Genomic DNA, 17,225 nt, shown 5'->3' with positions numbered 1-17,225 from the left:
CAACAAAATAACAAAAAACTAGTCATGCAAATCCAAATGTGAATGCTGTTTGTCTACTACTGCTACAAGTAACAAGCCCAAATCTCCAGTACAGAGGATGATTACAAAAAAAAAAAAAAAAATCTGGTTTTCCTCCTTTTTTCAGCCTGTGAGTTTGACAGCTGCTTGTGTACAGACAGTTTAATTGCTCTGTGGAAGGTACATCTCTTTTTCCTTACTCTGCAAGGGATGCTTTCCAGTAATAGCAATAGCAGAGCAAAACCTGACACCAGACAGGCAGCTGATGTGTGAACAAGGTGAAGGAAAAAGGGATAACTATTGAACATGCCTTGTGTTGCTCCCAGGGCTGCTGGACTCTTTTAAAACATCAGCAAGAAATAGAAAGAGATATAAAGTCACTTCTGGCTCTTCCCTACAGATATGGGATTTCAATTGAAAAATAAAACAAAAGAAAATGAATAGAGACATGTATTTCCTAAGAGTAATTACAAAAGATTCAATGGCAGTGTCTTTTAACAATATGCTGCTTCTAGGATTCGTTAGGCACAGGAAGATCTACATGAAACAGCTCTTTTCAAGACATCACACGGACTCACTACAGACACTTTGTCAAGCAGCAGCATTGCAGTAAAGAAAATGCCCCAAATCACCCAATATCTTTCATACACATTAATAGCAGCCTCACATTTACCCAGATATTCTATTTTTAATCTACAAACTATCCCAAGCAGCTCCAACCTTCTTGTTCTCAACCACATGGTGGGATCCTGCTACATCAGGTTCCCAAAATAGCTGAACCTGAGGTGCTGGATTGGACAGGGATCCCTCCTGGCCTCCCTCGTGTCCAGCCCAGGGATCCTTACCACACTGGGTGATGTTCATCTCCTTCAAAGTGATGATGGCTGCATCCATGGTCATGCAGTAGAGATCCTGGTACTGCAGGTTGGCCTCGCTCTTCTCCTGCCAGAGCTGGATCCAGCGGATGTCACAGCTGCAGTTAAAAAGGTTCCTCTCTAGTCTCCTGCAGGCAGAGAGAGGTGAGAGAGGATGGTGGGATGGAGAAGGATGAGAAGGGCTGTCACCTAGCTCTGGAGTCCCCAAGGAGGACAGCCACCATGTGTGTGTAAGAGCCAAAGTAGAATCTTCCCTGCCTTATCTGCCCAGGGTCTTCTGGCACTTATTATTCCTGTCTTTTCAACAATCACATATCCATGTGTTCACACAAGGTTTTACATCTCCCAGGGCAGCACACTGATGCATTCACTATCTCTCACCACAAAATCTGCACTACTGTGGCTTGTTCCCACTGTCAGACAGTGAGTCACCAAAAGAGTCACCCTTAGCAAAGGAGCAGACATCTCTCTACTGCCTTAAAATATTGATTTGCACCTTCAAATCCCACTTCAGTTGTGGTCCTAGACTGTGATGGGCAAAGCACAATTCAAGCCCCCACAAGCACTCAGAGAAGCTGGCAGCTCTTCTCCCAGGTTCCTTGTACAGACAAAGGCTCCTGGTGACCCAGAACATGAGCTAATGTGCAGGGGAACATGCATTTTAATCAAATCAATCAGCACTGTGCTGAGACCCTGCTGACCTGGCCAGGAGAAATGGAGAAAAGCACTGCCTTTAATGTACTTCATTTAAACCACACTTACACACAGTTTATATACCAGGAATGTTTATTATAATTGATTTTCCAACCTATTAACCATTTCATTTACATTTTAAAAGCTCTGCAGGTCTCTGTGGACATGCAAGAAGGGCAAGTCCCAGCAGGGAGAAGAGCCCAGTGCTCAGCCAGAACTGAGTTACCAAAGGTGGTTGAACAATAATTTGAGCCGAACTAGGAGATACAACCAGGAAGAACAAAATATCTCCACACACAACTGTAAAGCAAAGAAAGTTGGGATCAGCAGAGCCAGGAGTGCCAAAATTGAGCTCAGTCACTCCAAAGCAGAAGGGCATCTCCAAAGGTCAAACCATTGTTTCACGTGATATCTAGATCCTCCATCATACAGGGGAAAGCATTTTTCCTGCTCTGTTCCATGTGTTACTGCAAAATTCATGCTTGCTTTTACAAAATTAATTTCACCAACTAACAGGATTTGGAAACAACCTTCCAAACATCTGCAGCTGCTGTTTTGTCAATACAGTGCTGCAAAAGAAGGAACTGAAGGGGCATTCTGGTAGCACCCAGGATTGCTAAACCTGAACCCTAATGATGCCACTTTGCATTTTCAAATACATCAAGATGTCATCTGACCTTTTTTTTTTTAGAGCAAACACCGAGTTAAGCTTCACTCTGTGGCTTTTCATTAGTTCATTTCTTTCCCACCAAAAGCACATAAACCTCTGTGACACAGGTACAAGGCTCAGACAAGCAACTCAAAGGCCAAAGCACTAAATTTAACAGACCAGAGCAGATTAGTGCAGTGATTTGGTGGGATTTGAGTGATGAGACATCCCCTGCATGCTCTGACAGGTACTGCCAGGGCTTTGCACAGGCTTTACATCCTCTTCCACACAGCCATGAATCTCCTTCTCAGGATCCTCCCAGAATCACTGATACCACCAGGATATGGGATGGGCATGTGGGTGAGGGCCACAGCAGATCAGGTAACTGGGGGTGTACCCAGGCACCTGGCAGGGAGCTGGGGGAGCTCAGATCCAGTGGGGGAGAAATTCTGCTCTGCTGCAAATATCCTCACAAAACGAGGCTGCTGGATGAGCTGCTGTCCCTGCACTTAAGGACAGCTCTGTAAGTAACAGACAGCAGCTTTCCAGGCCCATTGCTAATTCATGAAGGGCCATGAATAATACAGGAGCCACGGGCTTCAGGGCAGAACTTGCCCACAACCTGCCCCAACACCAGCGATGTAACTGGCTCTAATAGAGACCCCCAGAGGGGCTTTTGCACAAATTAACTCCCATCACAGGCTGGATGTGCTGAGTGCCACGGGCAGCTGGCACAGCTCTGTGGGTAGGAGGGGCACATGTGTGCACCCATTGTCCCTAATATGCATTGCTAAAGCATTCCCAACATGCGGAAAATATCCTTTTCCTCCTGTCTTGGTGCCTGCCTTGCCATGCCAGCCAGCTCTCTAGAGAGGTGCATAAGGAATTCCACACTCATGCTGTCCTAAACCCGCCAAAAAAACTGGACTTCCAATTCTCTCCTCAAACCCCCTTCCCTTGCAGGGACCATTAGGAGATGCAGCTGCTTCCAGCTCTTCCCCTCACATTTCTGTAACACACCTCCACTACCTACAGCCCTCTGCTTGTGGACATAAATGCACCTTCTCTTCCTGAAGAAGGAGAAGCACCTTGGGCACCACAAGGTGCCCTTTGGACAAAACACATGTTGGACCAGAGGACACTGCCTTGTGCTGCAGACCATGGGTGCAGCAGCACCCCAGTGACATTTAAGGCAAGAGGCTTTTTGTGGGACACATCCAGCACAACTGACTCCTGGAAGGAACAAACAAACCCAAAGGGCATTTTTTGCATGCAGGCTGCAATTGTTGCCAAAGCATCGCTTGGCTGCAGGCACTCAAGAGCTGTGCACACCCCCACACCTTCTTCAGCCCTCCTTAAAACTGAAAATGCCTGTGAGAAACAGCAAATAGCACAGCTGCATGGGAGATGGGCTCTCTGCACAAGCAGAGCTGCTCTGTGACTCAAGGAGTTCATCCAAAAAGGGGCTGAACCTGCACCTGAGAGAGAGCCATCCACCAGCACCATGAGCAGAGAGTGTTAGTAGGGTGTACTCAGGGCACAGCCCCTGCTCTAAACAGCCACATTGTGTTTGGGAAAGAGGAAAATTGTGGCAATCATGCCAAATGCTGTCGTTTGATGGGACAATGACCCATCAAAACTGAAACCCTAAAGCCATGCAGGCATCAAGTCCCCTCTTCAACAAAAGTGATGCTGCTGGTGCCTGGTTGAGCCCAGCTTTGCTCCCTGCAGAGAACTGTACCCAGTATCCCCCAAAACTGCCTGGGCAGCAATCACCAGGGTGGACCAGTGTGGGAAACAGATGTCATCAACACTCCAGTGTGTTCTGGAACAGACAGGGACTTCACACACAAGCAGTTTTTTCCAGACTAGGCAGCTAAATGAGACACATACCCTGTCCCATGCCTCCCTACTCACCAGCTAAAGCAAAGCTGTCTGCAGCTAAAACCTCTCAGAGGGCAGCAGAGATCCTTGCCACACTTCTCCTGTCTGTTTCAATTCACATAAAATTCCTGCCAAGGTTTTATACTCTTACAATTAAAATGCTCTTCCTACCTTGGGACTGAGGCCACTTCCCTAAGCCTAAGAAGCAAGAAGCGCTCAGCAGAGAGAGAACAAAATCTAAATTTTTTTGTTCCTATTAATTTCCCAGAACCAGGGTTTCTCTTGGAGGTCCAACCAAAACTGTTATTTCTGAACCCCTGCCAGAAGAGGCTGGGATGGAAAGGGAAGGACTGGGACAGGAAGTGGTGTGTGCTGTCTGGCAGCTGGCTCAGCTAATGCAGAGGGCAGGCAAGTACCCACTGTCTGGCCACAGCTCTATTACTGGGACTGCTGGCAGTGATAAGTTTCAAAGCTGGAGGCACAGACCGTGTTAAGTTGGACTCATAACATTACCAGAGATGCTGCTGTGCCCCATCCCCACTAAAGCCTCTTGCTGTAGCATTGCAGAAATGTACTGCAGGGCAACTTGGCAGGGACTGCTGGTATTAGAAATGCTGATGGGTCGGGCAGAGCAGCAAGATGTTCAGGACTACAAGGTTTTATACAACCAAAGATGTAATTGGATCCAGAGTCTTAGGTCTTTCCGGGAAGGAATTTCTTGAAATGTCAGCTCTAAGCTCTCTGAGGACATGACAAAGGAAGCCAAGGACATGACAGAGGAAACCAGCTGTGACTTCTGGATAAGAAAGGCTCTAAGTCCAATGTTTATGAGCTGTTGCATGTGTCAGATGCTTCCCTGCGCACACTCAGCCTCAGACTTCGGAGAGTTGTGTGCTCATTAGCCTGAGCCCTGCTGGTCAAGGTCAGCCCATGCCATGGGAATTAGGGCTGGAGTTACTGGAAACCATTCCAAGCCTTGTTTCTGGCCAGAACGAGCAAGAGATAATAGTCTCTGGAAGTGTGCCTCATTTTTGCCATCCTTTCTTCAGTGAGTCAGCAGGGGAAAATCTCAGCTCTGTTCAATAAGAAATCCTTCTTTAAAGCAATACCACGTCCATGAGGCTGAGATGCCTTGGATGCAGTCAAGCAGCAATTTCAAGCCCCAAGTTGCCATCCACCCACCCAGCACTCCTCTGATCTTTACTCCTCATTGTTCACTGTGAGTGGCTTTGTCAGGTCTCGTGTACCCTGGCAATCTCCATGTCACACTCAGTTGTAGTTCCTCTCCTCCCAAGGCTCTCCTGGAGACAATCCTCCCACTGCCTCCCTCACCACATGCTCCACTGCTCCGAGCTGCCTTGTTCTAAGTCATGGTTTTGGCTTGGATGACTTTCCTTCCTCTGGATCAATGATGTCCTGATAGTACAGGGACACTGGAACTCAGTGTAAGGCATCTCTGGTGAGATGAACCCCCTTGTTCCACCAGCCCTCCACACAGATGTAGCCCTCTGGAGAAGAGGGGGCTCTTGCCAGCTTCTGTGTCCCTGGAGTCTTCTTGCCTCTCCACTGCTGCGCACAAATGCTGCTGCTCAGCCTGTCTTCCTCAGGCTAGCTGTCTCTTCATTGGCCTCTGCTGCTCACCACCTTCTTCCTTTCCAGAGAGTTTTGGCTCAGTTTCAAGTCCTTGGCTGATGTCAATCTGCAACTCCCTTTCTAGCTTTCACCAGTGTTTCACACTCACTTTATGTGGGCCATGTATTCCATCTCCTTCCCAGGTTCTGGAAGCCTCCTTGGAGCTTAGTGTGCCAAAAAACTCTCTCTTACTCACCCATCCTCTGCATTTCTAAAAAAAAAAAAAAAATACAGTATTTCCCACTTTTGTGGATCCATTAGTAATTTCTTCTCATCTTGGAGATCTGCTCTTCCCACCAACAGGTCTCATCCTTCTAGCAGTCAGGATTACAACCACCTCACAGTAGGTAACATGTCTTTACCTTAATTCCCAACATCTTTAAGTGAATGATTATTCAGAGCCCATAGCTCAGGCTACATTTCTGTTCTGCCTGCTTTCCAACAGTTCCAAGGTTCAGCATGGCTCCAGGAAGGACACTGCAGGCACATCCCCCTGCCCCTTAAAAACTGACATCCCAGTGGATATCAGACAAAATATCCCTCCCCTGTCATGTTTGGGGAACAGCATCATCACATTATTCTGGTAATCTCTGTCCTAGCTGTGCTTATGTGGATGAAGGGTCCTTAGTTACAAGGAACACAGAAGGAAACATTTGTCAGGAAGCACCTAAAGCAATTCTTTAGGAAGAATGAATTTGACCAGGCTCTTACTCCAGCCCAGCCAAGAGCAAGGCAGCCCCTGTGGGCAGGCACATTTGTAGGTCTAAATTGCTCCCTGGAGCTGGTGCCAGAGGTTGGTTTGCCAAGACCCCATTCACAGCCTGGAGCAGGAGAGGTTCAGCTGAGGCTCCAGCCCCACACGATGCCAAGCCTCCCTGTGGGACACCATGGACAACACACACCATATCAGTGCTGCTTTCCCACCCTGCCATGGCTTCCTACCAGCCAGCCCTGTGATCTCCCACATTTCTTTGTGCACTACTTCTTTTGTTCACAGGGGTTTGTTATCTCCAAGAAAACTGCTCTGAGCACGGCTCCAACTGGAGCCAAGTAATTCAGCTCCTTCCTGCTTGCCACGCTGCAGAGTGCTGGCCCCAAGTGACTCTGCTGACACCATCCAAAGCCACCTCAAGCACACCAGCTCCCTGCCAGGATCTTCATATCAGGACAACACAGATGTGTTTATCAGGTGAAGTACCCTTTGCTGCCCAAAAAGCAGTTTCTCAATTCCCCTTGTGCTTGATATTGGTCTTTTGAGCCTGGATGGAGCTGGCAGACCTGGGACGTGCCTGAAGAAACAAAATATGACCAAATGAAGCAAAAGCACATAAAAATGAGCCCCTTTGGAAGTATTCCCATTAATCTGCAGGCTCACCATTACCCCAGGCCCTGCAAGTGCCTCCAGCTCAGGACTGCAGCCCCATTTGCTCCTCCACTCTTGGGTCTCTCTTGGGTAACAACCATCAATCTGAGTTTTGCCAGACAGTGCAATGACAATAAGTAAAGGTCTAAGAATACAAATGACTCATGCTATTAAACTTGAAACCCGAGCCAGGCTTGAAAAATATTTAGAGCTGTAATCAGCAAGGAGAAATTCTGAATTCAGCATTTTAACTCTGCAAGCCAAATTTCCCCATCAGGAGGGCGTTTCTCCATTTTCTAATATCACTATTAGTATTTTTCATTTAACAATTTGACAGAAATAAAATACGCTGCAGTAACACCGGTGATAACACACTTACTCCCACTTGAAAGACTGTCTTTATTCTTTCATAAGTCACTTCTAGCTTACAGCTCTATTGATCATCGGTGAGGATGAATGGAGCTTCCCAGGATCCTCTGGGACAAATCCTACATATATATTTTTTTTTATACCCACCAAACAACTATTTCTAAAATTCAACAAAACAGGTCATCAGGGCAACGTTCCATTGATTTCGTGTCCACTTATTCTTCAAGCACGACGCTGAATGCTCTATCAATAATTCAGCAGGCTGAAGGCCACCAGTGCCCTAGGAGACACAACTATCTCCTCATCTCCCACATCAGAGCTGGGAGGTGTCTCCATTGCTAGAGAGAAAGGGAATCAGGGGCCTAAAAAGCAGGGGTGTCTTGTAAAGCATGTGCATCAACTAAAGAAAAGCAGTTAGCCCTACTCCGTGACAGATGAGAGCAATAGTTAGAAGAGATTCACTCAAAATCTGGCCTAGTAAGTATTTCTAGTGTGCTCCCAGAGTTAGTCAACCATTTACTACTCCAAGCATGACTTGTTCATCATCCTGATGTTAATTAGCCAGCTGCTGTGAAGTTAAAAAAGAAGCAGTTCTGCTCTGGTGCTCCCATACCAAGGAAAGCCTCCCAAGGATGTTGCTGCCCACTGGAGTTTTAGGTAATTATTCACTGGCTTCAAAATAGCTCTATTTGGAAATCGTTCCTCCTCTCAGCCTCCTGTCTTTTCCCAGGAGATGCCCCCAGGGTGGGACTTACAGTTCAAAGAGTCGAAGTGTCTGGAAGAGTTGCCATGACAGAGTGGTGAGCCGGTTCCCGGAGAGGTCTCTGAAAATTAAGGGGAAAAAAAAAAGTAGTCACTGTAAATAATTCTTCCTGCACATGGCCCTACCACCTCCACAGAGCTCATCGTCCTCCTCGATGGGGAGGCTGTCAAGCAGTTTAGAACTCAGGTTCAGATTTCATAATGAGAGATTTTAATGAGGACAAGCCCAAATGAAAGTTTCTCATCTCTCTCTCTTTTTTTTTTTTTTTTTTTTTTTTTTTTTTTTTTTTTTTTTTTTTTTTTTTTCTTTTTTTGAAAGGGAAAAATGATTTATATCCTGCTGCAATGTTAAGGAAAAAAAAAATCCAATGTCTGATTCTTGCCCATGAATCTGGAGCTCAACCAACCATAAGCAAAAAGAACAAGTCTAATTTCAGAACTTGAACAGAAATTAAGTACAAACCTCACGTTAAAAATAGTAACAGCCAGGTTCAAATGACAGCACGATGATTACCCAAGGTGTTATCATATGATCTGCAGTAGATGAGCGTTCCAGGTGTCCCGGAATGGCTGTGTGCTGCTTGCACCCAGGGGTACCACTGCTACAGCAGCCAACAGCTCCCCATCCCTCTCTCCATCTGCCCAAACTTGCAAAAACATAAATCTCATCTACCTGGGAGAGCTTTGCAACCCAGCAGACATCTTCTCTTTAGCTGAAAGCCAGAGAGGATGAAAGAATGTAAAAGGAACTGAATTAATAAAAACAAGAGGAAGAAATGTGTCTGGAGCAGGGTGAGCAGAAGGAGAAAAGCCCACGGTTTTTAATGGCATAAAAAGATAGTAATGAAACACATTCTGTTCTGGCCAGCCTTCCCAAGGACACCTGGCCAGCCTGAGAGCCACCAAATCAGTGACCAGCCCATGGGGTGAGTGAGCAGAGGAACAGGTGATCACAAGCTCTGGGAGAATCCCAAATGGCCAATCTCTTTGCTGGCCTCCAGAACACACAGGAGGTGCTGCCTCACCAAATCCATCCCTGCTGTGAGCCACAGGCAGGCAGGGCAGCCCCTCTGCCTCAGCCTGGCCCACAGGGAAGAGCAATGAAGAGCCAGAGGCATCAACCACCTGAGGTTCATTCAGCTCTGGGCTGGCCAAAGAGGAGGTATGACCCAAGGCAGTCCAGCTGTGCAGGGCTCAGCCCCCAAACCCTGTTTGGTTTGCAATTAAGTGCTAAAACCAAGAGAGCAAACCCCTGAATGGCTCCTGCTGGCACAGATCTGATGCACGAGGATTTGGGATGACAGATTCATTTCTTCCCTTCCACTGAGATTCAGCAAGGGGAAAGCAATTCTGGTCCTGTCCCACCTGCACAGAACTCTGCAATTAGGAGTGGGGAAGCTGCTCACACAGCAAAGCATTGTCCCAAAGGCTCTCCACGAGCCTGGCAGAAGAACAAGCCCAAACACAATGATAGCACAGTGCTGCCTTTTTTAAATTCTGGCTCTGCTTCACATCAGACTATCCTGCTGTGGGAACCATGGCAAACCACAGGTACCTCATTTCACATGACTATGATCCCACCATTCCCATATCTGTAGACAAACTCCTTCCAGCCTCCGACAAAGGTGGCAAAAATGGCAGGTAAAGCTAAGCAGGGGGGAAGAAAAATATTACAAGATTCCCTCCTTTATCCACCCCAGAGCACTGAGCACCTGGAAATTTTGCAAAGACAGATGAAAAGTAGGAGGGGAAGGAGCAACTCACTGTTACTGAAAAGTGAGACAGTAAACTCCCTCCCCCAGCCCAGGGAGAAGGAGGAAGCGTAAAGGGGATGCATGAGAGACAGCAAGATGTGGGAGAGAGGCAGAAATGCAGAGGAGGGAGTGAATCTCGCTGGAATGTCCTTTCTCAAAGGTCATGTTTTGCTACATTAGGCAGAAATGTCAAGAGAAAATTGGATTCTGAAAGAGAAGAGAAAAAACAACAGGCTTTCCACGCAAATAAGGGAATCAAAAATAGCATGATCGTGTTATTACAATTTAGGACACAGAGAGATGGAGAAAGGATACATCCTCACTAATGCAAGGGGCTTTGCCAGGCAGATGTGCTCCGCTTCTCATCCCCCACAATGCCTGGAAACCAACTCCTACCACCTCCTCCCTCCCCCAGACAATAACCCACAGCAAGCACTTGGGACAGAGGACATGGGTTTTCCTTGCACACATCTGGCAGCAGACTCTGTTCCCAAAGGGCAAAGCCAGTGTTTGATCTGACCTGACCATCAACTTCTGTAGGGCTGGTCAGGGGCACACACACCCACGGCTCCGTCTCAGATCAGCCTGGACACACACAGGGAGAAACATGTCTGTCACTGGAAACAGACACCTTGGGTACTTCAAAACGTCACAAGGGTCCTTCCTCAGGCTCAGAGACAGACCTCAGTACAGAGACCGAAAGGAGCTCCACACAAACACACATTAAAAACACACCAATTTGGGCACAAAAACTCCAAAGGTCAGAGATGCCAGCACTGGGATTCTCCACATACAAAAGGGACTTGTGCTGCAGAAGACAGAGCTCCTCCAGAGAAACTTCACTGCACAGCAGTGATTTCTCTCCAGAACAGACCCATCCCACATGCTGGATGGGACAGGTTTCCTAGGGAAGACAGTATGTGATTCTGTAATTAGAGATGGAATCACAGTACATGCACACCAGGAGATTAAATTATGGCTCCACAGGTGAGGATCTGAGCTCCAGCACTTTGTAACTCCTGTTTGGTGCTTGCAAGGTTCCCCTCAGTCACAAACCAGGTTTCCCAGTGTTCTGTACAGCATAAATGGGAAGGACTGGGGAAAATCAAGGCACTCACATCCAGAATTAGTCCTCTCACAGCTCCAGATGAAGGCCTCTCAAAGGCCCATTCTGCCTTCCTGCAGCATTTCCACCTTCAAATCCCTGTTACTGGAGTGACAAGAACCCTCATCCTCCTGTGCTGTGGCTGGGCAGTGCCAGTTCTCTCCTTCCCCTTTCCTTTTCCCTCCTGCCTGGCTGAATCACACTATTCATTGCTCTCCAACCACTCCCAAATATTTATCACCCTCAATTTCCTTATCCATGCCCAAATTTCCTATGATCTTCCCAACTTTTACACCCTCCTGCACCAACTGCAGTGTCCCAAGAAGAGCTGCTACTCCTCTTCCTCACTCATTCCTGAACATCCTTTGCAAAACTTCTCCCCTCCAAATGGACCAAGAGCCATTCTACTGACCTAAGATGTCCCTGAGAAAAAAACAATTCTTCCAAGCAAAATCTGCCCTTTGACAAGATTTCTTTTCCTCCACAAAAAGAGGGTGCAAATGCTCTGTAACATCACCAGCATTTTCTAGCTTGAGCAAAAGAGCTTTTTCCCAACCTCCCTTCTACCACCTCAAACATTTGAGAAAGCTCTTATGTGAAACTAGAAAGAAATAATAAAAAATAGAATCAGCCAGGAGCAGACACCCAACACAGAAAACTTCAGCCTGAGCAATTAAAATTTGGCAGAATTATAGGAAAGTGGAAGCAGCCCTGTAGCAGTGTGCCAGACAACCTTTATAACAGCCTATGCATCAGCTCCACCTGTAAGAAAATACAGAACATCACACGTCAAGGAAACGCAGACAGAGTGAAGTAAAATGCCTTCCCTGCATATTTCTCAGCAAAGAACAGGAGCCTGTTTCTCCCAGGACAGATCTGCCACCAGCACTCCTGGAACATGTTCAAACTGCTTCTTTGCCATGGGACATTTTCTCCATCACTCACAAGATGCTCTTTTCCATGGAGACAGTCTCTAGAAGTAGCTGCCAGGGTGCTCTTTGCCTCCAAAAGGAGCTGAGTAGGGAGAGGGGGTTGGATAGAGCTCACCTGGACCAGGTCCAGGGCAGACCCACCCAACCCACCAATGGCTCAGGCTCAACACCATTCCCCAACTCTCCTGCTGCAGCAGCTGTGCTCCCAAGGCTCCTACTCCTGTCCCCAGCAGCCCTCTCCACCAGCACCTCACTGCACACCTCAAGGGCAGGCTGCTGCCACTGAGTGACAGTTAAACCCCACTTCTTGCTCCCTCCCTCCATCCTCCTTCTACATTTCAGGAGGGGACACACCATGTCTCACACACTCCCCCACAGCCCCTGCAGGCACTGCCAAGACCCTGCTGGTGATCGACAGGGAGGGGAGGTGACCTTTGCCATTTTGTCACAGCATGAGTGACAGATGGGGTCATGGAGTGCCCCATGGAGTCCTGAATGAGCTCCTGGGGTTAAAAAAAGGGATGAGTGAGGGTGGAACAAAGAGGAGCCCAGATCTGCATGGACCAGAACAAGCATTTTTTCTTTTCCCTTAATTACGCAGCAGCCAAAAGTGTTTCCACTATTAAAGCCATTTTTATTCAGCTAAATTAAGCCAGTTGCCTCATTAATGACACCAACAAGCAGGAGCCCCTGTAATTAAACTGTAAGTTATTTTATGCAGTTCAGCTCAACGCAATGGCAGAAACGCTGCTGCTGGGGAGGGACCCTGTGCACCTGTCCCTCCTCCACGCAGCTCCATCCTCCACTTGCCCTTGTTTCCAAGCTGACACATTTATTTCTGCATGGGAGAAGTTTTTCACACGTTTTAATAACATGGTGCCACTATGATAATCCTGACTGGGAGGGATTAACTTCCCAGAGCAGCTGGGGCTGAGGGAGCACGAGCAAGTGCCTGGCAGAAATGCGAGGAGAGCTGCACATCCTCAGCTGTGGTCCCCAGTGCTGGACATGCTGGTGGCACTGCATGTGACTCCCTCAATATTTGGGCACAACAGGTGCTTCCCATCATCTCACAGCTCACTGCAGCCTTAGCTGGGTGCTACAGGAGAGGAGAATGTCCTGGGTGGCCACAGGAGGGGAGAATGTCACAGCCTCCCATGCTGCTGTAGGGGCAGCTCCGTTCAAGCATCATATCTGCAGGAAGTAAGCTGCTAAAGCTTTGGGTTTGAACCAGAGAAATGTTGAAAAGTCACTTGGGGGCTTGCTTATCCCTGCCAGATAACTCCAATGACCTCTAAAAGCACTGTTACACTCCCCATCACCCTCCCTGCCTTCCCCGTCCCCCTCCCTCCTCTTCCTGTTTAGTAAGCAGCTTTGCTCATTAAGGGAAAAAATGTACTGTCCTCCCTTAATGAATGTGCTAAAATTACCCCAACAAGTCCCAGAAGCTGTAGCAGGACAGGCCTCCCCACAGATCAAGCTCTGCAAATATTAGACTCGATTGGAATCTCCATCAGTTCAGCCCCAAGTCCCAGCAGGACATGTTTGAGACAGCCTGGAAAAGGACTGGGCACTGCCAAGTGCATGCAAGCCCCACATGCCCAGAAAGCAGAGTGAGCAGAACAGGATGTGCCATGAAACTGGTCAGCCTGAGATTTCATAGCTGCCAGGAGTTCTCCTGGATTTGCTCCCTGTTCAGGCTCAGGACACACATATTGGTGCTGTGGAGGAGTGAGACAATTAACAGAGGTCCTCAGCCATGGTCTGGCATTACCTACAGCTCAGTTCTGTTCCTCAAGCAACACCTCAGGGCTTTTCTGACCCCAAACACAACAGAACCAAAAAGTCTCCAAGGTTCAATCTTCCTTTGTCCTCTTGGGCACCAAAACTATATCCTTTCTCCTGTCTGTAGGTTCTGTCCTGTACCTTGTCAAACATGTGTCACACAGCATGTGCCATGACATAATTATCTCATTCCCCACAAACTGTTTCTTATTCTAGGGCTAGAGTCAGAATCTGCAATAATTTCCAAACTCAGAGCTTCCTGCACCAGAGACAAGAGAGGGACCATCGTGGGTGACACACAAGAAGAGACCCTGCCATTGCACATGCACACCACTGGTCCTGGAGGTGTGGTACTGGAGGAATTTCCACCAATCCCTCCATATTTCTCAGCTGCAGGACCCTGATTTTGAAATTCACACTGAAACAGGGTTGAGGGAGGTGGAAGGGGCTGGTCTCCTGCATTGTTCTTTAAACAACAGCATTAAAAAGCAAAAGCTGCAGAGCAAGTGGGAAGGCATTAAGGCACCACGCCTCTGTCACAGGGCTCACACAGCCAGTGCCAGCAGCACATCTGCCCCACATCTCTCCTCCCAGTGTCTCTGCAGTGCAGCAGCCATGTCCTGCTGCTGCCTTCAGCCCAGCCCAGTCTTTATCTGAAAGGCCATCTCCTACCCCATGACGCTTCCACATCCTCCAAGTCATCTCTTCTGAGGCATCTCCCAGCTGCACAAAGCTTTGTTCAGAGACAAATTAACCCTCAGAGTTTATTGCTGCTCACAGTTTGGGTTCAGCACATGGTACAGATGGGAAGACGTCACCAGATGTGGGTCACACTGTCCCCTGTGCTTCCAGGCAGATCAGATGCAGGGATCTGGCCCTCTGCACTGGACTCATTTCGACCTTGTTATGTGCAGTTTGCATTGCTCTTCTCCAAAGACATCTGGACTCTCAGAGGACTTGAGGAAAGGTTAAAAGCTGGGTCAGCTCTGCAGTTGCTTTCCCTTTGCCTGCCAGCTTCCCTGCAGGGCAGAGTCCAACAGCAGCCACAGAACAGGCCAGCTTCTACTCAAGGAAAAGAAAAACGAACTGCAACAGGCAAGAGCCTTCCCCAACAGCTGCCCTCCTGCAGCCAAGAGGTCCTCAGGGCTACACTGCCCCCACCTCCTCTCTTCTGTCCCAAACTGCAGCAATTCTAGATCCATTAGACCAAAATATTACAGCACACTGGACTTTCCTCCTGCTTTGGCATGCAGAAGTAATACAGGAGATGTGTGCTGGCTGAGGACAAGGGTCACCAGCTGCCAGCTCCAGCAAGGGGCTGGGTTTATCCAACCCTGTTTGCTTCAAACTGCATTGTTCTTCCAGCTGGGAACAGATAATAACTGGGGAATGCCTCCTGCTCACAGGTTTCCAGTGAACCCAGAGCCAACCCCATCTTTGTGTGTGAGGGAAGAGCTCAGAGCTGTGGCAAGACACAGCTGGAGGAGATGGGATGGGAAGGAGAGCGATGCCCACAGGGCATTCCCCAGTGCCTCTGAGTACATGATAATTGGACTTTGATGATATTAGTGGTTTTTTCCAACCTTTATGATTCTGTGAGCATCCTTGAAGCAATAGGGAGACGTGCTCATCAGAGGTACCACCCAGCTGGGAGGTCACTCCAAATGCCCAGGCAGACATGGGGAGAGCTGGACAAGGTCCACACAAGACCTTCAAAGACAGCTCATCAAGTACAGATGTGATAGGACAGGTTCTGGTTCTCCCTCTTCCTCCTGAACAAGGACAGTGATCTCAGCTGTTAGAGGGCTCTTACATCAAATTTATATTAAACAAAAATTTCAAATATGCCCACCTACTTGGGTGCCCAGAAATCAATGAGCCTTGAATAACCTCGAAGGGGTTGGCAAAGAGAAAACTAACAGCTGGGCCTGAGCCCCAATTTTCCTAACTCAGGGAGAGGTGCCAGAGGCAGGGATGCACTGGGATGGTACCAAAAGCTCTGCAGGGCCTCTGAAGAAAGGAAGGGGTGTAAATACAAAATTATATATATATATATATATATATATATATATATATATATATATATCCAGCAATAGCAAAACAACAGGGCATACGGCAGGCTAAGCTCTCGGCAGACTCTGCTAAATGGTTTCCAATTAATTAACTGATTACATGATAGAACAGAAGGGGATTCAAGTGAGTGCTGTTGACCTTTAAGAATAATTAATATCATCAGGATAGCAAAACTCGTCCAAGAAAAATAATTAGGAAGATTCTAATATTCCCTCCAAAGCCACATCAAAGGGGGCGAGGAAGGTTCTGGTTAATTCAGAGGCACAGTTCCCACGTATTTCCTAGCAATCCCATTTCTCCCTTACACTTGCTTCTGCCTGCAGATCTCCCACACACACGTGCTTCTCCCCTACCCCAGTCAATCCTCCCTCTCCTCTCCAGATCCATTTCCCTGTCACCTCTTCTACACCCCATCCCCCTTCTGCTCTCCATTTCTTCTCTAAAACTCCTTGCTCCAATCCCTTTTTGTAACCTTCTCTCTCCACCCTGGTCCCTGTCCCTGCCACAGACTCATCCCATCCCCTGCTCCTCTTTGGCCAGCTCAGAGTTCCACACTCTGCCTTCCTGAACCTCAGGAAGAAGCCCTGGTCCCTCCACAAGACATCAATCCATGTTTTATCTCCAGTCAGCACTGGCACATTCATAGGCTGACAGAAGGCAAGCACTACATGTCATCCCAAAAAAGCCCTTCCCTGCTTTTTCTCAGCAGTCAAATCCATCAGAGAGGCTGGTCTGGGAAGCAGATGTAAGAGATGCACAGCAACAGGAGGAAGATGGGAAACTCTGAATCCCATTACACCTCACCAAGCACATGAATGCTCCCATCTCACTATATTTTCCTTGCTCCTCCTTCCCCAGTTTGCTTGGCCCCAGTGTCATGCGTGGGAGAGGGGTTGGAAAGCCATTTAGCCAAGCAGGAACTGTAGTGCTGAGCTTCTCAGGGAAGGTAGCCTGAACGCCCTGGGAGCGAGGTTACATGAGCAGCCAACATTCCTTGTGAGGGAAGTGTAAAAAAACCAGTCCTGGAATGAAACCCACCTTTGCAGCAAATAAATAAATTTCCTCTGCTGCTTATTATCATTAAAACTTCTGTGGCTTGACACTTCACTAAATTATAGATAAAAGGAAAAATGGTCTTCCTGGGCTCAGAAAAGCAGGCTGCTGCCAGAACCCTGTGTTTACAGCAGCTAATGAAAAGAAAGCCTGCCATTAGCCTGCAGCACTGGCACCACCTCGGCAGGGAACAGAGCTACCTGCACCCCAGCACTGGGAGCAGCAGCTGGGCACCACGAGGGACCAGAGCAGGGGCAGTGGGCCAGCACAGCGAGGTG

General features: G+C 47.9%; 1 protein-coding gene across 2 annotated transcripts in view; it reads right to left on the bottom strand.

Moving 5' to 3' along the window:
• The window catches only part of NTRK3 (neurotrophic receptor tyrosine kinase 3), a 207,081-nt gene that overhangs the window by 145,006 nt on the left and 44,850 nt on the right, over positions 1-17,225 (bottom strand). For both annotated transcript variants that reach the window (XM_083870824.1, XM_083870825.1), the window contains exons 4-5: positions 8,239-8,307; positions 864-1,021 (exon numbers count right to left, since the gene is read on the bottom strand). In XM_083870824.1, coding sequence (XP_083726950.1) covers positions 864-1,021; positions 8,239-8,307 — 227 coding nt within the window. The remainder of the gene's footprint in view (positions 1-863; positions 1,022-8,238; positions 8,308-17,225) is intronic.

This window comes from Zosterops lateralis (assembly GCF_965231275.1).
Source record: "Zosterops lateralis genome assembly, chromosome: 13".
In the NCBI taxonomy this organism is placed as follows: domain Eukaryota; kingdom Metazoa; phylum Chordata; class Aves; order Passeriformes; family Zosteropidae; genus Zosterops; species Zosterops lateralis.
Note: the sequence above shows the minus strand (reverse complement) of the source record. Positions and strands in the feature narration are given on the sequence as shown.